Below are 21,586 nucleotides of genomic sequence, written 5' to 3' on the forward strand. Positions count from 1 at the left end.
GATTCCAGAAGCCAAAGCCTTAATGACTCTGAGACACCAGCTTCAGTGCCAGAATAGCCTTGCAAAGTCAATTCCTGGACAAGGACACAGAGATAAAGTTCCCTTTGTCCTTTCATCAGGGTCTCTGAGAAAGCTTTGGGTCAGTCTGGCTCCCTACAATTAAGATTTTGAAAAATCCAAATCTATTAAAATGTAACTTCTCAATATATCTAAAGCATAAGAACTAAATTTTATTTATATACTGATACTTCTAAAGTGTTATGAATGATTTTAGGATGAGTGAGTTTTATAGTAATTTATAACAGAAGTTATCAAATACAATATATGGGAAAATGTTCAAAATGAACCATCTGCCTATGCAGAGCTCAGTATAAATGGGATATTTAATTATATGCCTTCCAGAAAGTGCTCAGGGGCAATTGTGGAAGAGGAGGCAGAAAGATGCTAAGAACCACGGTGGTAGATGTCTGCATGGAACCAGTATTTGCTAGACATGGCAATTGCACATATGGATCTACAGTGGCTGGGACTGTATCCACAAGACAAAATCAGTGAAAAATCCTGTCGTGGATGGGGGCAGGGTCTTGACGTTCCATCCTCAGCTTAGAAACTATTGGCAATTGATGAGTCCTGGGAGCAGGAGAATGAATGGGATCTGGTCTTTCAAGGTTGTCCAGGCCCTGGTAGATGCGTTCAAACCAACATAGAAAAGGAGTCACTAAGCAGACTCATTAAAGGTTTTTGTTTTAAATTTTAAGAGAGAGAGAGAGAGAGAGAGAGAGAGAGAGAGAGAGAGAGAGAGAGAGAGAGTTAGTTGGAAGGAAAAGCAAGCATGGGCAGAGCATGGAAGGAATGAGGGGGGAAGGAACTAGTGGATTTTACAGATCATGTTATACGAATGAATGAAGTTCTCAAACAAAAAGTCCTCAGTTTCCTTTTGTAGTTCAAGGACACAATAAGATTTTCTGAAAGCATTTGATTGCTTATATAAAATCTTTCTTTTCAACATTTAATAAGCATTGATTTTATTGATGTTTTAGAAGTTTGAAGCATATTTGGGGGAGGTATGGGTAACTTTTGACTAAACCTCTAAATGGTTATCCTCCCTTCATTTAGAATCAAGAAGTACTATGCAATCACTCTACAAAGCACCCTTTACCAAATACCAAAGCAGGTATTTGAAAACATCCTTATAGGTTTAATCTTTTATTAGCTCTTTCTTGATTTACAACTCTGATTTATGTCTCTGATAGCTTCATAGTGGTAGCAAAGACTAGGCACTTTCAGCCCTTGGATATCTGCTGTCTTTACTAATCAAGGACACACTAGGATTATAAAAAGAAGTGTTAATAGAGACTACTAGCTTAGGTAAAATGTCGTTACATGTATAGTCTGGAGACACCCTGGTTCAATTCCAGATTCTGTAATCACTGTTCTCAATAAGGCTCTAGCATGCAGGGGGTGTCAGGAAGTGACAGTTGCTTTTTTTTTTTGCAATGGTTATCACTGCTTGGAAAAGTCAAAACTATAAAACAGCTTTGAGATAAGAATGATTCTATAAAAATACACAATAAGAGAGCTATGAAACATGAACCTATGAATGTCCTTGCAGACAAAGTTGCATTGAATTCAGTGTGTGGCATTGCTATCCCCAAATTCTGACAAACAGTAGTGCACCAAACCTGACCTTCCCAATCTTGAAATTTGTAACATGCTTCACCTAGAAATTTAAAAAATGGTGATGATTGTCCCACAGTGTTCAGATTGTCTGAAATCTATGTTGTGCAACACAGGGGGAAATGGCTTGCTTTGCAAGATCCATTTCAGTGTAGTCATACCAAGCACATAGAGACCAAAAAGAAAGCAATGTGCTCCACTTTTCCAAAGGCCGAGAATGATGCGCTGTTTATTTTCTTTTGTATGACTTAGAAATTGGCTAGGTTTTCAGCCAAACATGATACTGGAGGACAACCTGGGATGCTGTAACTGAGGTACAATATTTCCTCAAGTTCATCTTACATGTCTTCCTGTGTGTTAAAAACCAAAGCTCCAACACAGTGCTAACCAATATTGACCCAAGGCTGTCACCTTTAAAAAACTATTTCTCTGTAACTAGAAGTATTTAAAGTTATTTTATAGTAATGACATCACAAAGTTGGAATGAAGGCATGGCTGTGAATCACACTGTTTATAAAAACTGACCACAAATAGGAAATTAGTGCAGTCATCAGGCTAAGAAAATAAGAGACCAATGACAATGTTTAAATGACATTGCCAAGCTCCAATTAGATCTTAGACTGGCAGTTACCATGTAGCAACAATCAAGTGAACACACCTGTTTGGAGAATGCTTACGTTATTGGAAAAAACCATTTTCAGAGCTTAAAGTAAACAGCCTTCCTCATGTTCTCGTTATTATTTCCTGGAACATCAGACTTCCTTTAACGAAAATAATACAACAGAGTTTGTTATAGTGTAAGCTACTCTACACATGCACACATGAAATGTACATGTGTTTATATTTTCTATGATAGAATTTCATTAATTAGAATTAGAATGCTTTTCTTTTAGTTTTAAAAATATATTTATTTAAAAAAATTTTGTGTGTGTATGGGTGTTGGTCTACCTGTACATCTGTGTGCCATGAGTGCGTCATGAGTGTGCCTTGAGTGTGCCTGGTGCCCTCAGAAACCAAAAGAGGGCATCAGGTCTGGAACAAGAGTTACAGATAGTTGTTTGCCACAGTGTGGCTTCTGGGAATTCAGCCTGGCTACTCTGGAAAAGCAACAAGTGTTGTTATCCCCTGAACTATTTCTCCAGATTCCATAAGTAAAATGTTTTGAGTATGAACACAGATAAGAATTTTAAATCTTCTGATAGATATTAGTTTATGGAATAAAATCCAATTGATGAACAATAAGTCAGCTCTTTGTATCTACAGATTCTGCATCCAAGGATGCAAGTAGTTGTGACTAAAAAGGTATATGTATTTTTGATAAATAAATCTAAATAAATAAAATATCCAATAAAAAGAAATCAGCAAAAAATATTTTCCTGCCACTAGGGAGGCTAAGGTAGAATAATTGCAAATTCTAAGTTAAAGAATAAGACCTTGTAATAAGCCCACAAATATATAGGTCTATATTGAGCTTATGAAGATACTTTAGGCATCATAGCCAATCTAAAGATGATTGAAAATATATGCTAGAGTGTATATAGGTTATGTGTAAATACTACTTAATGGATATGAAGGTTTTCACTGCCCAGTGATTTGGGTATCCACTTCTGGAACAGATACCTGCAGCTTCTAAGTGAGAGCTGTTCCTCTACCAGCCATACTTCACACTGTCCTCAGAACTGAAACCTCTAACTTGAACACTGAGACAAAGGCTTGGAAACATCAAGAGTCCATAGGGTAGCCTGAGACCCAACATTAAAATACTGAACCACATGTGAATTTTAGGTAGTTCTGTTTCACATCATTTTTTTTTTTTTACCATTTTGCTGGTGGGGACTGAACCAAGTACTTACACATGCTAGGCAAACACTCCAACAGTAATCTGTATATCCAGCCACAGATCATTATTTTATTTTTTTTAAATGCCTGTGGGATTTCTTATTGTCAAAAGGTTTACAAAGTTAACAGCACTGATTACTTCAGGGAGTGCACTTATTAGAACAGCTCTTAGGAACTCAGGTTTGAAGACTTCGTGGAGGAAACACCTCCAGACCCTAGCTGGTGGTTTCTTAGTAGGCTTCAAGCTGTGTCTCTTCATAGAAGAGTACTCACTGGATTAGGCTAGGATAAGACTTGTATTTCATTTGGTGCACCAGCTGCCACTTATTTTGGAAACAGAAATGAAGGTTGCCTGGTAGGCTGAGGACATCAAGGCTGCAGAAACCATACCTCTCTTAGTCACTCTTTCTCCACTGCTGGGCTAACTGTACTGTGCGGACACCAGGTAAGATTGGAGAAAATGCCCAGGGGGAATTACTCCTTTCAAAGAGTTTGATCCTGATTCCATTCATGACAGAGGAATTTGCTTCCCTCTCTTTCCCTTTCCCATCTGGCATCTAAAGAGAATGAGTGCTCTTCAGAAACTGTGCTCCCCCAGGCGGTGGTGGTGCACGCCTTTAATCCCAGCACTTGGGAGGCAGAGCCAGGCGGATTTCTGATTTCCAGGCCAGCCTGGTCTACAGAGTGAGTTCCAGGACAGCCAGGCCTATATAGAGAAACCCTGTCTCGAAAAACAAAACAAAACTAAACTAAACAAACCCCCAGAAACAACTATGCTCCACAGTTGTTCTGCAGCTGGTAGACTGCTGGATGAAGCTACTGTTAGGACTATCAAAACTATGCATATCCATTGCCTCTTCATAGCTCTAAAGCTACTCCTAGAATTTCCCCTGTCTCTTTCAGTACCAGACCATGCCTATTAAGGGTTCCTTTCTTATTCTTCTTACCCACTTGGGTTTGGGCATTCAAAGCTTACAGGTACAACCTGAGCCTACTGATCTGGAGACACAAGTGGGAACTGGAGTTACCACAGAAGCTGTGTGAGTCTGCAGATGTCTCTCTCTCTCTCTCTCTCTTTCTCTCTCTCTCTCTCTTTCGGGATATTCTATTTATTTATATTTCAAATGTTATTCCCTTTCCCGGTTTCCCATCTGGAAACTCCCTATCCTTGTCCCCTCCCCCCCACTCCTGCTTCCCTGCCCTGGCATTCCCCAACACTGGGGCATCAAGCCTTCCCAGGACCAAGGGCCTTTCCTCTCTTTTTGTCCAACAAGGCCATCCTCTGCTACATATGCCGCTGGAGCCATAGGTTCCTCCATGAGTACTCTTAGGTTGGTGGTTTAGACCTTGGGAGCTCTGGGGGTCTGGTTGGTTGATATTCTTTCTATGGGGCTGCAAATACCTTCAGCTCCTTCAGTCCTTTGCCTATCTCCTCCATTGGGGTCCTGGTGCTCAGTCTGATGGGTGGCTGCAAACATCCACATTTGTACTGGTAAGACTCTGGCAGAGCCTCTCAGGAGACATACATATCAGGCTCCTGTCAGCAATCACTTCTTGGCATCTGCAATAGTGTCTGGGTTTGATGACTGTATATGGGAAAGTGTTGTGCATTGTCATGAGTCGATGTCCTTGTTATTTCAACTGACTTTGATTACATCCCTTTGTTACATTAGATGATATTGGGAAAATGGGTGATAGAAATAAACTAAATGACTGTTTCACAATCATGAAGAAGCAGCCCACCTAGAAAGCCCTGCAAGTGTAGGTGGGAGATATAAGTTCATATCCATAATGCAGTGGATATCATCTAGGGAGTTTCAGCCCAGGAAACCCTGGCAGAAAGAAGTGTTTTCATCTGAAAGTTCTGGCTGACTTAATTTGACTGATCTACTGTGGGAAACCTGCTCTGCCTCTGGAAACCACACAAATGATATTAGAGGAGGGACGAATCACATCATCCCAGTGAGGAGAATAAAGTTCTGACCAATACCCAGTTTTAGGACAGGCCTGTTTGCTTTCCCCTTAATCTGCCATCTCTCTAGTGCATTGAATTTGAAGATTAGTGTGATTTAACTTTTATCTAAAAAGCAAAATAAAGTACCAGCTTGTTTCCCCATGCTTTGTTTCATGCTTATTGTTTAGTCTTATCTAATTTTTGTTGGTGGGAATTGCATTATGTGCATTACTTTCTTTTTTTTCCTATCTTCCAGCTCTTAATTATTTTTCATTTTTTATTGGTTATTTTATTTATTTACATTTAAAATGTTATCCCCCTTCCCAGTTTTTCCTCCACAACCCCCATATCTCCTCCTCCCCATGCCTCTATGAGGGTGCTCCCCCCCATACATACATATCAGGCTCCTGCCAGCAATCACTTCTTTGCATCTGCAATAGTGTCTGGTTTTGTCATGACTGTATATGGGATGGAGCACCAGATGGGGCAGTCTCTGGATGGCCTTTCCTCCACACTTTGTCTCAGTATTTCCTCCTTTGAGTATTTTGTTCTCCCTTCTAAGAAGGACAGAAGTATCCATACTTTGATCTTCCTTCTTCATGAGCTTCATGTGGTCGGCGAACTGTCCCTGTTCTCAGGTGTCCCTCTAGTTGACAATGAGTTCATAAGTTCTCTTTAACATGGTGATTGATCCTGGGGATTTTCAGTCAAGACCTTTCTGTTCCCAAGTCAGAGTTCCAGGTCTCAGCCACCCACAGCCTCCTTTATCACTCACAGTGAGTATGTGAAAGTGTTGTGTATTGTCATGAGTCGGTGTCCTTGTTATTTCAACCGACTTGGCCAGTTATTTTGACTCTGCTTATAGTATAATTACATCAATAAGAACAACATGTCTATAATTATGATATTTTATATATTGGTACATATGGCTTTTCTATACATTCTTTAATTTTAACTTTAATATTTTATTTGTAAGATACATATTATAAAATGACTAAATGAAGGTAATTGATGCATGCATCACTTCAAATTTTTATCATTTCATTGAGGAAAATTCAAAATCCTATTTTCTAGATGTTTTGAAATATAAAACTAATTATTACTGTAGTTGCCTAACTACATTAGAAGAACACAGAACTTGCTCAGATGATATAGAAATATATTTGTACATGTTAACCAATTCTTCTGTATGTCTCTCTTTCCCAGACTCTGATAAGCACTACTGTACTCTCAAATTCTATGTGATCAACTATATACATACACATGAGCAGTTCCTGTGGGCCCTCATTATAAACTGTGTTGCTAGAGGCCAGAAGCAGCAGAACCAAGAACCATGGACTGAAACCTGATCCAGAATAAAACTTCCTCTTTTCAAGCTGATTATCTCAGGTAACCTTTTCACAACAATGGAAAACTGATACAATATAGTTCTCTTGCCCGCCAGGTTTTTGGTTTTGTTTTGTTGTTGATGTTGTTTTTATTTTTTCCTTCTTTCTTCTTCTCTCTCTGAACACAGCATCCTTTTATTTGCTGTTTATTTTGGTAATGATGTTTGGTATCTGGGTTGAGTGCATTCAGAGTTAGTGGAAGCTTATTCAATGAATTAAAATAAGTGCACACTGATGAGCACAATAACTAAGGCACTTTATTAAAAGTCAAAATAATAGTACAGATCTGAAAGACATATGCTGCCATGAATAGCAACAAGTCACAGGAGTGAGAGTTCTCAAGGGGACTCAGGTTTCTTCTATGGGTTCTAAGGGGAGGCGGACTTTGTCATTGGTAGATCTCTATTATGATTGTCAGATTTGGACTATGTAAACCTTTGTCCCTTCCCACAGTACTTCTAATCTTAATCACATAGACAAAACATTGAAATTAGAAGGTTTTCTATAAAAGTTCACTTGCAGAATGTAGTTTGCCTTATTGTTCATGCACCCCAAATCAGCTCAGCTTGGATTGGCCCCCTGATACCTTTACATGAATAGTGCACAGCTGTTTATAGTCTATGACTGATAGTCACCAAAAAGAGGAGAAACATCCTATTGTTCAGAGTAATGCTCACACAGCTCCATGCAGAGGAGGGTCTCATGTTGCTAACAGATTTCACAAAACATTGTTTGGAATGCTGTGCACGTTTGTTTGTGTGTGTGTGACTATGTATGTGTGTGTGTGTGTGTGTGTGTGTGTGTGTGTGTGTGTGTGTGAGAGAGAGAGAGAGAGAGAGAGAGAGAGAGAGAGAGAGAGAGAGAGAGAGAGAGAGAGAGAGAGAGAGAGAAGTACATGCAGGCAAGGATCTCAGGCTATATAGTACATTATTTTTTTTATTAGATATTTTCTTTATTTACATTTCAAATGTTATTCCCTTTCCTAGTTTCCCCTCTGAAAATTCCCTATCCCCTTCCACCTCCCCCTGCTCCCCAACCCACCCACTCCCATTCCTGGTCCTCGCATTCCCCTATACTGGGGCATAGAGCCTTCATAGGACCAAGAGCCTCTCCCCTCATTGATTACTGACTAGGCCATCCTCTGTTACATATATTGCTAGAGCCACAAGTTCCACCATGTGTTTTCTTTGATTGGTGGTATAGTTCCAAGGACCTCTGGGGGTACTGGTTAGTTCATATTGATGTTCCTTCTATGGGGCTTCAGTCCCCTTCAACTCCCTGGGTATTTTTCTGACTCCTTCATTGGGGACCTTGTAGTCTGTCCAATGGATGACTGTGAGCATCCACTTCTGTATTTTCCAGGCACTGGTAGAGCCTCGAAGGAGACAGCTATATCAGGCTCCTGTCAGCAGGCTCTTGTTGGCATCTGCCTAGTGTCTGGGTTTGGTGGTTGTTTATGGGATGGATCCCCAAGTGTGGCATTCTCTGGGTGGTCTTTCCTTAAGACTCTGCTCTGAACTTTGTCTCTGTAACTCCTTCCATGAGTATTTTGTTCCACATTCTAAGAAGGAACGAAGTATCTACACTTTGGTGTTCGTTCTTCTTGAGTTTCATGTGTTTTGCAAAGTGTATCTTGGGTATTCTAAGTTTCCGGGATAATATCCATTTATCAGTGAGTGTGTATCATGTGTGTTCTTTTGTGATTTGGTTACCTCACTCAGGATGATATCCTTCAGACCCATCAATTTGCCTAAGAATTTCATAAATTCATTGTTTTTAATAGCTGAGTAGTACTCCATTGTGTAAATGCACCACATTATCTGTATCCATTCTTCTGTTGAGGCACATCTGGGTTCTTTCCCACTTCTGGATATTATAAATAAGGCTGCTATGAACATAGTGGAGCATGTGTCCTTATTACAAGTTATACAGTACATTATTAAAGGAGGGATACGTGCATAACCCAAACTAAGTAGAGTCCCAGGTTGTTAAGCTATTCTCACTGCCTGCTGCTGTAGTCTCATGAGGATTACTATTTTGTGTGTTTTTTTTTTGTGTGTATGTGTGTGTGTGTGTGTGTTGATGTTTGTCACTTAGTGCTCTTATAACTGGACTTGAAGCAATTTGGATCCCGTGAGTTTGATGGATCTAGAGGTTCATATCTCCTATAAGTCATAAAAAATATTCAGATATTATCTCATTAAATATGAGTCCTATGTCTTTCCTCTTCTTTTTCATGTATTATATTCACACACAAATGTTTGCTTAATAATGCTTTACAGGCCTTTTTAACTCTAATCATATTTTTTTTCTTTTTTGTTAACTTAGGTGATTGCAAAAATCTGCCTTCAAATACAGAAATCTCTCTGCAGGACTTAGCTGTCTTAGGTTTCAACTGTATTTTGTTCACTCAAAAGAGCAGGGTACAGAACAATTAGCATTAGAGAAGCCAGATTAATAATACTCTATTTTCTTGTTTTATGTTTCCATTGTGAATAAAATAGTCTTATGTGGCCCTGAAGAGATTTTGAATAGCATTTCAAAACAGTGGACCCTTCACACTGGGTTTTCACTTTCATTATTGAATATGTCTTATGTATGACCAAAAAAAAAAAAGTCCTCAACAAAGCTATACCTAGAACAATTAGCTTTATGTCCTCTTTCAAACTTCATAGTATTTCTAGTGGTTTAAAAGTTCATTTGCTGTGTAGTCTTTGGTTATGTTTAATACTGGTGTATGATGCTTTTCATTTTTAAGTTTTTGATAATAAAATTCATAAAATATTTACGAGAAAAGTTTTGAATTTAAAAAGTGAAATAGGTCCGGAGTGAGTAGGGGCCGGAGTGAGCAGGACCGGAGCAAGCAGGGCCAGAGCCAGAGGGAAAAGGGAAGGGGGGTGAAAAGTGAAAGAAACAAAAACTGGTGACTGGCAGTTAGAGGCACCCATTATATTAAGGTTGTGTGTTTTGATCTTATTTATGTTTTGTCAATAAGTTTTGTGCAAAAAAAAAAAAAGAAGAAGAAAAGAGAATACACAACATATATTGGGTGTCATTAAAAATATATTACTGAGTAAAACCTTACAAGAGGCAGCTATTTTTAATATTCTCCAGTACTCTCTTCAAAGTAAAAATAAATGATAGAAGTGTTGGGCAAAAGAAAGAACTGTAGACATCTCTATTGCTTTCATTTCTTTCCCTGAGTGTTCCATTAGTATTTACTTGTAACTGTGAGAAAAGTGGGTTTTTATACATGTCATCACTGTATAGTGGGGAATTCTAACCTGGTTTACAGACACACCAGTTTCTTTACCTTAGTTAAAAGGCCAGGGGGACTTTGAGCAACACTATGAGGGACATGAGTCATCAGGGGGTTCAGCCAATGGCTGCACACTTTTTTGTTGTTGTTTACATATTAGAGGATGTAAGAAAAGAAGGGTTCAAACAGACTTCCAACTGTCAAGCTACTAAACAAATTAAAATTCAGACTTAAATACATAGTTTGATGTTGGGGAGTATGATTAAAATACCTAAGTCATTCAGATATCCTGAAACAATTGATGTGTGTGTGTCTTTCCTTGATGCTCTTCTACAGAGACAAACAGCCATTCATGGGTGAAGACAACAGAACCTCTGTGACAGAATTCATCTTCCTGGGTCTCTCACAGGACCCACAGACCCAAGTCCTGCTCTTCTTCCTCTTCCTCTTCATCTACCTGCTCACTGTGCTGGGAAACCTGCTGATCATCGTGCTCATCCACTCAGACCCCAGACTCCACACCCCCATGTACTTTTTCCTTAGAAATCTGTCCTTTGCAGATCTCTGCTTTTCTACTACCACAGTGCCCCAGGTGCTTGTCCACTTCCTGGTGAAGAGGAAGACCATTTCTTTTGCTGGGTGCTCCATACAATTAGTCATGTTGCTTCTAGTAGGGTGTACAGATTGTGCACTTCTAGCAGTGATGTCCTATGACCGCTATGTGGCTGTCTGCAAGCCTCTGCACTACTCCACCATCATGACACACTGGGTATGTGTTCAGCTGGCTGCAGGGTCCTGGGCCAGTGGTGCATTTGTGTCCCTGGTAGATGCTACATTCACATTGCGTCTTCCTTATCGAGGGAACAATGTCATTAACCACTTTTTCTGTGAGCCTCCTGCCCTCCTGAAGCTGGCTTCGGCAGATACCTACAGTACAGAAATGGCAATCTTTGCAATGGGTGTGGTAATTCTCCTAGCACCTGTCTCCCTCATCCTCATCTCCTACTGGAACATTGTCTCTACTGTAATCCAGATGCAGTCTGGGGAAGGAAGGCTCAAGGTCTTCTCCACCTGTGGCTCCCACCTCATTGTTGTTGGTCTTTTCTATGGCTCAGCAATATTTGCCTACATGAGACCAAATTCCAAGATAATGAACGAAAGAGATAAAATGATTTCGGTGTTCTATTCAGCAGTGACCCCGATGCTGAACCCCATCATTTACAGCCTGAGAAACAAGGATGTGAAAGGGGCTCTCAGGAGAATAACTTCAAGATAACATTTTCTGAGATGGCAATGTGAGTGTTTTAAGAATGTCAGAGATATGGAGAGAAGCAATTTTCTTTGAGATTTTTCTTGTTTCATGCCGTTCTCCTACTTTCTTTTTCTTCTTTTCATATCACTTTTATGTGTTTCATTCAATTGATTATTTAAAAGAAAGGGATCTTAATAGACGTTGAAAGAAAATTGAAATGAAGAAAGAAAAGTGAAAGGTAAAATTTTTATTTGCAAATGGAAGAAGGGAGAATAAGGAAGGAAGTGAGAATGTTTGGGAAGGTAGGAGGGAGGAAGCAATATAATAGCCATTTTTTTCTTGCTCATACAAATATGGAAATTAAACAAAGTGTTATAGTATTTGTCCAAAAAATACCCAATGGAAAAGAAATCTCACACAAATAGGATACTATGTATTTTGCAATGAAGTTAACTTGTGTCATTTGTATATATGCATTTGGCAATTGTATTTTGAATATATATTTTATATTCCATGCACCTTTATAGAGCTTGAGAAGTAGACATGAAAATATAACTCATGTTATATTTCTGGCATTTGTTTTCATACTAATTGTAATAATTACTGAAATTGAATAGAAATTATATTAGCCAAACAAGTGATAGATGTTTATAAATTTAAGAGAGTAGACATAAATCTAAAAATAAGACATCTGGATAAGAAGACTTATTTGTAGTTTCCTTCCTTCCTTCCTTCCTTCCTTCCTTCCTTCCTTCCTTCCTTCCTTCCTTCCTTCCTTCCTTCCTTCCTTCCTTCCCTCATTTATTCCTTCTTAACTATACATTTTAATTTCTTTTTTCTTTTATATTTTATTTTTCTCTCATATAGTACATCCCAATCACAATTTTCCCTCCCTCCACACATTTCTCTCATACCCACTGCTCTGTTTTCCTTCAGAAAAGAGAAAGCCTCCCAGGGATATCAACCAAATACAGCATAGCATGGTACATTAAGACTAGACACAAATCCTTGGTAATCCAGTAGGAGAACATGATCCCAAGAGAAGGCAAAAGCATTAGAGTCATTCCCCACTCCCAGTGTTCACAATTCCACAAAATTGTCAAGCTAACAAGCATAATGTATAAGCAAAGGACCTAGCCCAGACCCATGCAGGCTCCGTGATTGTTGATTTAGTGTGTATGAACACTTACAAGCTTTGCTTACTTGATTCTCTGGCTGGTGTTCTGGTATTCTCAACTTTTATGGCTCCTATAACTCTTTCTCCCTTCTTCCATGGGGTTCCCTGAACTCCAAGGGGAGGGATGTGATAGAGATCTCCAATTTAGCTCTTTCTCCACCCAGTATTTGGGCATGGATCTGTGCATCTATTCCTATCAGTTGCTAGAAGTGTCCTTGATGCTGCCTGGGCTAGGCACTGATTTATGAGTATAACAGAATATCATCAGGAATCATTTTATTGATTTTTTTTTCTATGCTAGGTCTCTGTTCTGTCTAGCCTCTCATTTGTGGTCATTCAGACAGTGTTGGGCATGGGCTCTCTTTCGTGGAATAGGCCTCAAATTAGACCAATCATTGATTGGCTACTCCCACAAATTCTGGGGCCCCATTGTTATTTTTAACATATTTTGCAGGCAGGATAGATTGTAGGTAAAAAGTTTTCTGGCTGGGTTGGTGTCCCAGTCCCACAACTGGAAGTTGCCTGGTTATAGAATATGGCCAGTTCAGCCTCCTTATCCTCCAGTACTAGGAATCCATCTAGGGTCACCCTCATAGAATACAGGCAGTTTCTACTGCACTGTTTCAATATCACCCCCAAAAGCCTTTTAGTCATCTCTTCTCATACTCCACCTCCCAAATCTGGCTATCTTGTAAAGCAAGTGAAGATTGGATGATTTATGGGAATGATGATAGAGAATGAAGATAATGTAAAAGGATGAAGGCCAGCAAGCTGTTTTTGATCTTAGTGGGACATTTGAACTTTGTAATGCAGATCCAAGTTCACATAACAGAATGTAAAATGTGTGCTCAGTTGATTGTTAGAAACAGTGCTTCTCAGTAGAGAATGAGGTGAAATAGATAGCTGGTGAATTTCCCTTTAAACATCTGATTGCCATGTAATTATTTTTAAATTAACCTTTCAATTAGCATAACAAGTTAGCCTTTTGTTATGCACATATCTATTAAAATGTCTGTTTTAAATAATGTGGGAAAACAAATGAAAGTACATAAAAAAGAAAGTAGGAGAATGATTAAAAAAAACATCAGAACACTCTGTGTGTGTGTGCACAGATATATATCACTGCACTTTATCCATGTTCATGCCCGCACTGCCCTCCTGAATCTCCCCTCTTGACCTAGATGATTTTCTTCCTCCTCTTAGGGCTTACTGGACACCCAGGATCTTCTTCTTCTTCTTTTTTTAAATTTTATTTACATTTCAAATGCTATCCTGAAAGTTCCCTCTACCCTCCCCCCACCCTGCTCCCCTACACACCCACTCCCACTTCTTGGCCCTGACATTCCCCTGTACTGGGGCATATAAAGTTTGCAAGACCAAGGGGCCTCTCTTCCCAATGATGGCCAACTAGGCCATATTCTGCTACATATGCAGCTAGAGACAAGAGCTCTGAGGGTACTGGTTAGTTCATATTGTTGTCCACCTATAGGGTTGCAGACCCCTTCAGCTCCTTGGGTACTTTCTCTAGCTCCTTCATTGGGGGCCCTGTGTTCCATTCAATAGATGACAGTGAGCATCCACTTCTGTGTTTGCCAGGCACTGGCATAGCCTCACACGAGACAGCTATATCAGGGTCCTTTCAGTGAAATCTTGCTGGCATATGCAATAGTGTCTGGGTTTGGTGGCTGATTATGGGATGGATCCCTGGGTGGGGTAGTCTCTGGATGATCCATCAGCTGGACTCCAGAAATTCAAATAACCCCATAAAAATGGGGTATAGAGCTAAACAAAGAATTCTCACCTGAGGAATACTGAATGGCTGAGAAGCACCTGAAAAAATGTTCACTTATCAGTGAGTGTGTATCAAATGACTTCTTTTGTGATTCAACATCCTTTATCATCAGCGAAATGTTCAACATCCTTTATCATCAGCGAAATGCAAATCAAAACAACCCTGAGATTCCACCTCACACCAGTCAGAATGGCTAAGATCAAAAATTCAGGTGACAGCAGATTCTGGTGAGGATGTGGAGAAAGAGGAACACTCCTCCATTGTTGGTGGGATTGCAAGCTTGTACAACCACTCTGGAAGTCAGTCTGGTGATTCCTCAGAAAATTAGACATAGTACTACCAGAAGATCCAGCAATACCTCTCCTGGGCATATATCCAGATGTTCCAACCGGTAAGAAGGACACATGCTCCACTATGTTCATAGCAGACTTATTTATAATAGCCAGAAGCTGGAAAGAACCCAGATGCCCCTTAACAGAGGAATGGATACAGAAAATGTGGTACATTTACACAATGGAGTACTACTCAGCTATTAAAAACAACGAATTTATGAAATCCTTGGGCAAATGGATGTATCTGGAGGATATCATCCCGAGTGAGGTAACTCAATCACAAAAGAAGTCACTTGATACACACTCACTGATAAGTGGATATTAGCCCAGAAACTTAGAATACCCGACACAATTTGCAATACACAAGAAAATCAAGAATAAGAAAGACCGCTAATTTTCTTTTTTTTTTTTAAATTTTAAAAATTTATTATTTTCTTAAAATACATTTCAAATGCTATCCCGAAAGTTCCCTATACCCTCCCCCCCCCCCCCCGCCCTGCTCCCCTACCCACCCACTCCCAATTCTTGGCCTTGGTGTTCCCCTGTACTGGGGCATATAGAGTTTGCAAGACCAAGGGGCCTCTCTTACCAAAGATGGCTGAATATAGTGCCCCCCAAATTTCCATATAAAAACTCAATTTTCTATGTTAATATGTAAGGTAGTCATCAAAGGAAAAGTAGAAATTAACAATAAGCAAAATGCTAAAGGAAAATGCACATTTTCACCATTCCAAAATAAGTAATTTACACTGTTAGGTATGTATATATCTTTTTAACCATATGGCCTATAACCTATGTACAATATGATTCAAAGACTATTTAATTATAATAATTATATTTCAAAAAACAAAAGGAATAAGGAAGACCAACGTGTGGATACTTCATTCATCCTTAGAATGGGGAACGAAATACCCATGGAAGGAGTTACATCTTCTTACTGCAGCGATTTAAGCACTGATGCTCTGCCTGACCATTTATATTTAAGTTCCCCCCCCCCAAAATGTTTGCCAATTCTTATATAATTGATTTTTCTGGTTGTTTGAGTTATTATTAATTCATCTCCTCTTCTCCTTTAGTATTAGGGTGCTATTTTACTGAATTTTACACAATACACTCTCTATGTTTCATCTTCATTTTATTTATTCTTTACAGTGCTTTCATGACTGAAACTTTGTTCTTTCTGTGTTTTTGTTTCTTTGTGCTGTCTGTAAAGCTGGCATGATTTGTTCACAAACCAATAATAGTGTTAGTCTGTTCTTAAAAGCATCTTGTCTTAACTTTTATCTTGTTAAATATAACTATGTGGGTTGACATTTATTTTCAGGGATTTAGCTACATGTTTTCCAGGCTTTAAGATTGTTGATAAAAGATCTGATGTCTTTACTTTTGTTAGTAAATAGGTGCTTTTTTTCTTAAAACTGTTAGTACCAATTCTTTGTTTGTGATTTTTGACATATTGACTATAATATATTGTGAAGAGGTTTTTCTTGGCCATATCTCTAGAATTTTAAATACCTCTTCTATTTGGATATTTTTTGCCTAGACTTAGGAAAATTTCTGTCATTTCATTGAATTCATTTTTCAGGACTTTAGTTTGTTCTCTTTTTCATGTCTCAGATTGCTTCAACAAAGTGGTTTTGGTCATTTACTTATTTTTCCTCATTATTGGTATTTCTTTGAGCTTGCCCTGTTGTCTGATATTCTTTCTTTGGCTGGGTTAATCTATTGGCTGTACTTTCACAGTGCTTTCCCTTTAATTCACTGTGCTAGTTATTTCTCATATTTATATTTATTTTCAAATCTGTTTTCTCTTGAACATTTCTTCCAACTTGGTGTTATTTTCACTCAAACTATTAATTTTCATGTCTATTCTACTGACCTTTTCTCTTTGTTGCTCATTTTTTTTTCTCCAGAGGCTGGGTTAATTACTTTATTTATTTGCACTTTCTTACATTCTCTTCGGGTCACAGAAAAATTTTCAATTAAATATTTGTGCTTTCCATTTATTATGTCAATTTTAGTATATTTAAATTAATTGGTTGGATAATTATGTTTTAGAGCATTATGGTTCTTTTTCATGATTTGCATGCATGTTTCCTTTCTATATTTATGGACTTATTTTTTACACAATGTATTTTGGTCACATCTTTCATGTCCCCTAACTTCTCCCAGGTCCTCCATACATTGCTAACCCATCCAACTTCATGTTTTTTTCTGTTTCTGACTTTCTCAATAAGCAACCCAATACATATCAAAACAAACAAGCAAACAAAACACAAAAAGACAAATATACCAAATCCAACCCAAAAACTCACACAAGAAAAGCATGGATTCCATTTTGTTGTTGTTGTTGGCCAACTACTCTTGAGCATGATCCCTGTTGTGGAGTGTAGTTAATAAACCCAATGACCCTCTTATTGGAGATCAGACCTTAAAACAAGACCTAATGTTAATATTCCTCACACTAGTCCATAAAATAGAAATACTACCTATTCATTTTGTGAAGTTACTGCTATTTCTTAAGGTTTAGATACATGTGTTTTATTTAGAATACCCACAGAAGTTAGGTAGCTACTAGGGGGCTGAAGGAAAAGAGAATTTTCCAGGAAGAGAAAATAGACCATAGTGATATAAATGTGAAGATTTTATAAAAGTAAAAGTGCAGAAAAAGATTAAATGGTAAAGGGAATGGAAGGGTAGGGTCAAGATGGGAACATTGGGAGTGACAACTACTACAAAACCTCCTTTGAAGCCACATGGAAGTCAATTATTGTAGAATATATGTACATATTTCTAAAATATGTACACATATAAAAAGAAATTCAAATATAATTAAAATGTAATTGGGAAAATAATACCCTATCTAGACATCTTAAGCAGCCATGGAAAATTCCCTGGTGCCAGGAATGATTTATTTCTTGTCAATTCATAGGACAATGAGGTCTAATGGATGCCCCAAATATTACAGGCTACTGCCAATGCTTAAACTTAATGGTAAGGCCCTGTTGCTGGAGACAACACGTATTTATATCATAAAACACGAAGAACAAGGTGGTGTTCAAACAGAAGCTTCTCTCCTGCTGACTAACATTCATGCTGCTGCAAGGTACTGTTCATGCTATTAGAGAAGAAAAATAATAAACATCACAAGCTGTAAACCCTGAGAACTACAGGGGTGTCCTGCCTGCAAAAATACTTGTGTAATATTGTCATAAATGTGATGACAGTAGCCAACTTTTAAATATTAGATTTGAGACCTATATCATAAGATGGAACCCATACCTGACACTGCAAAAAAATGGCCAACAACCTGAGACTAGATAGGTCATGGACCCAAGGGAAAACCTACTACTATTGTTCTGCTAAGTGAACATAATAATAAAATGATTCCTAATAATATATAGTGTGTGTTTTATATTGTGATTTGTAAATGAGTGAGTTTGGATATTTATTAAGTTTTAATTGGGTATCTCTTTAGTAAATAGCACTCTCTCGAGGGTTTATTCCCAAGTACCACCAAGAGAGTAGACAAACTTCAATTGTAATATCATCACTGCCATACCATAGAAATGCAGCTCCTCAAAAATAAATCACCTCAGTAATATATCACTAGTGACCATAAGAGAGAGAAGTCTAGTTATGACATGGTAAAGGCAAGAAGTTAAGAATCATTTCTGCATAGATCTAGAAGCAGTAGATGAGTGTAATAAACAAAGAAGGCATAGAAGGGGACAAAATAGAGGAAGATATATGCCCCCGCCACACCATATCCAGCTGTTACTCTGCAAGTCAGTCCTGGATGATAAATCACACTGGAAGGACCATAAGGAAGAGAACATGAGAGAACAAGGGATTTATGAATAATTCAGGGGGATAAAGAATAGTTAACCTCAGTGAGGCAAGAATTAGATGAACTATTAAATCAAAGTTTGTTGATAGTGGCAAATGGAGAAGCTTTTTCTGAAGGAATTCTCAGCTATTCTAATGCAATACAGGGTAAAAGTCTGTTTAAATAGTTTATTTATAGCATTATTGACCTTGGCAAAAGCTACTATAGCAAAATGATGCACTCACATAGATATAGACTTTTAAATGACTTTAAAAGCAACTCCTGGGTATTTACTTGAATGATTACAATTCAATACATCACAGAGATGGTTGTACACTGATAGTTTTGCAGCTCTGTTCTCAATGGTTAAGTTATCCAACCAAGTTGGGTGACCTAAAACAAAAGAACAAATGAAAAATGGGTTACATATAATTAATAGTAAGTTATATCATTTGGAGGGAAATGGGTGGAGAAAGTCATTATAAGTAAATTAATCCATTTTCAGAAAAAGATTATCTTTATTATTTTCAGGTACTACACAGTTGCAAAAATTATGGATGGATACATAAAAGTGGAAATGATTCTCTATATCATAACACAGGGGAAAATGTGAGAAAAGAAATACACCAAAGTATATGGAGGTTTGGGGAACAACGTTCTCAATATAGCCTGTATCTTTCATAATTCTTTATGTCAACTTGAAACAGAAGTGTCATATTTATACCCCAAATTCTATGAATGTGCCCCAGAGAAATGTAAATTCAAAATATAGTTGAAAGAAATGACTATGGACCCATAAATATTTGTGATGGCTTTGTTGTTCTATTCATGTTTGCTGACACATACTTAGATGCATAATTAGGTCAATTTTGTTATTGACTTGTATGACTTAAAAGAGAAAGAACTTTGCTGTTTCTCCTCTCTCATCCTTTTTATTTTTCTTCATTTCTTCTTTCCTCCCTTCTTATGCCCACATCTATTTGCTAATTTGTTTTTACTTGCAATTTTTAACTTTAATTTCATTCACATAGCTATCAAGCAGAGAAAAATATAGGAAAATAGAAAGATATGTGAGAAAAGAGTAAAAGACGGAAAACATTTTAAAAACACAAACAAAAACAAAGAACCCTGTTTTCTATTAATACAATGGCCAGTTCAATCATGACACAGTCCTAACATATTATTTTGTAGTTATTCTCCTGAGAGCCCCTTTCACATCTTTGTTTCTCAGGCTGTATATGATGGGGTTCAGCATTGGGGTCACTGCTGTGTAGAACACTGAAATCATTTTATCCTTTTCATTCATTATCTTGGAGTTGGGCCTCATGTAGGCAAATATTCCTGAGCCATAGAAGAGAACAACAACAATGAGGTGGGAGCCACAGGTGGAGAAGACCTTGAGCCTTCCCTCCCCAGACTGCATCTGGATTACAGTAGAGACAATGTTCCAGTAGGAGGTGAGAATGAGGGAGACAGGTGCTAGGAGGATTACCACACCCATTGCAAAGATCGCCATTTCTGTGCTGTATGTATCTGCTGAAGCCAGCTTCAGGAGGGCAGGAGGTTCACAGAAAAAGTGGTTAATGACATTGTTACCTTGATAAGGAAGACGTAATGTGAATGTGGTATCCACCAGGGACACAAGTGCACCACTGGCCCAGGACCCTGCAGCCAGCTGAACACATACCCAGTGTGTCATGATGGTGGAGTAGTGCAGAGGCTTGCAGACAGCTACATAGCGGTCATAGGACATCACTGCCAGCAGTGCACACTCTGTGCATCCGACCAGAAGCAACACCACTATCTGTGTGGAGCACCCAGCAAAAGAAATGGTCTTCCTCTTCACCAGGAAGTGGACAAGCACCTGAGGCACTGTGGTAGTAGAAAAGCAGAGATCTGCAAAAGACAGGTTTCTAAGGAAAAAGTACATGGGGGTGTGGAGTCTGGGGTCTGAGTGGATGAGCACGATGATCAGCAAGTTTCCCAGCACAGTGAGCAGGTAGATGAAGAGGAAGAGGAAGAAGAGCAGGACTTGGGTCTGTGGGTCCTGTGAGAGGCCCAGGAAGATGAATTCTGTCACAGAGGTTCTGTTGTCTTCACCCATGAATGGCTGTTTGTCTCTGTAGAAGAACATCAAGGAAGTAAACACCTAAACTATTTATTGCAGGATAGTGAAGAGCAGCTTATATTTTTGTCAATTATAAAAACAGGTCAGTGATTTCTTTCTGTTCAGTTTCTGTATTCTTAAATACTGAAGTTTTGTTTTGCCCAGTAGTTATAATAATTTAAAACCAAAGCTAATTTTTTATTACATTAATATTTTAGCAATACCAGTCAGAATGTATCTGTCTTAATATGCTAAATGACCAAACCTCATCTGGTTTAGTCTGTTCTGAGAAGGCTGTGGGAAACAAGCAAGTTTATATGACTTTAACTAGTTACATTTTATGTTTTGTCCTTTATTACATTTAATAAGTCTGTTCAATTATATCTATAAGATCAATCTAAAGAATCATTTTGCCCAGATTTAAAGTAAGGTCGACTGGAGTAGTATTCTGTGATCCTGATTAATAAAGAATATATTAGTTAAAATATTTTCTTTTTGACTCTGACACTCCGTAGTGTAACGCAAATCTTCAGCAGTCTGTCTTTTCTTTCCATAGGGTCCTTACATACTAATTTCCATAATTAACAACTGCTGGTATCACATATTGTCCAGCATTGTTAAGTTTCATCACATTTACTTTTAGTCATTTAAAATTCATGAGATATTTTTATTTTTATAATATAGTAGATATGAAGGGGCTACAATGAAGGAGAAAACATCCTTAGTCTTACCCAACTGTTAAGCCTTTTAACCACGATGTCAACTTACCAGGTCAGATGTGCCCACTGTTATAATAGCATTAGTATCATGGAGGTCATTAACTGCTCTTTGAGTTTCAGGCCAATCTACAGGAGAAAAATACATACTTGTCCTATAAACCCTGTTTTGAAAAAATCTATACATAGGGAAGTCATTGTCCATACAGGGAAAGTTCTATCTATGGTTTACTTAAATTTGCATGGTGTCTAGCTGCCATTTAA

The 21,586-nt window shown here is 38.2% G+C and overlaps 2 protein-coding genes across 2 annotated transcripts; one reads left to right on the top strand and one right to left on the bottom strand.

Moving 5' to 3' along the window:
- The first annotated feature begins 10,469 nt into the window (after positions 1-10,469).
- On the top strand, positions 10,470-11,393 carry LOC110299076 (olfactory receptor 2D3-like). The gene has a single exon (XM_021168675.1). The coding sequence runs from the start codon at positions 10,470-10,472 to the stop codon at positions 11,391-11,393; it is 924 nt and encodes a 307-aa protein (XP_021024334.1).
- Positions 11,394-19,679: 8,286 nt separating this feature from the next.
- On the bottom strand, positions 19,680-20,603 carry LOC110299077 (olfactory receptor 2D3-like). Its single transcript, XM_021168676.2, has one exon. The coding sequence runs from the start codon at positions 20,601-20,603 to the stop codon at positions 19,680-19,682; it is 924 nt and encodes a 307-aa protein (XP_021024335.2).
- Between the last annotated feature and the right edge of the window lie 983 nt (positions 20,604-21,586).

Source organism: Mus caroli, unplaced genomic scaffold (assembly GCF_978045245.1).
Source record: "Mus caroli unplaced genomic scaffold, Mus_caroli_1 scaffold_8, whole genome shotgun sequence".
NCBI lineage: Eukaryota > Metazoa > Chordata > Mammalia > Rodentia > Muridae > Mus > Mus caroli.

What these genes read in the sequence shown, in the direction of transcription:
- LOC110299076 (XM_021168675.1), top strand. Translation starts at nt 10,470, where the DNA reads ATGGGTGAAGACAACAGAACCTCTGTGACAGAATTCATCTTCCTGGGT.
- LOC110299077 (XM_021168676.2), bottom strand. Translation starts at nt 20,603, where the DNA reads ATGGGTGAAGACAACAGAACCTCTGTGACAGAATTCATCTTCCTGGGC.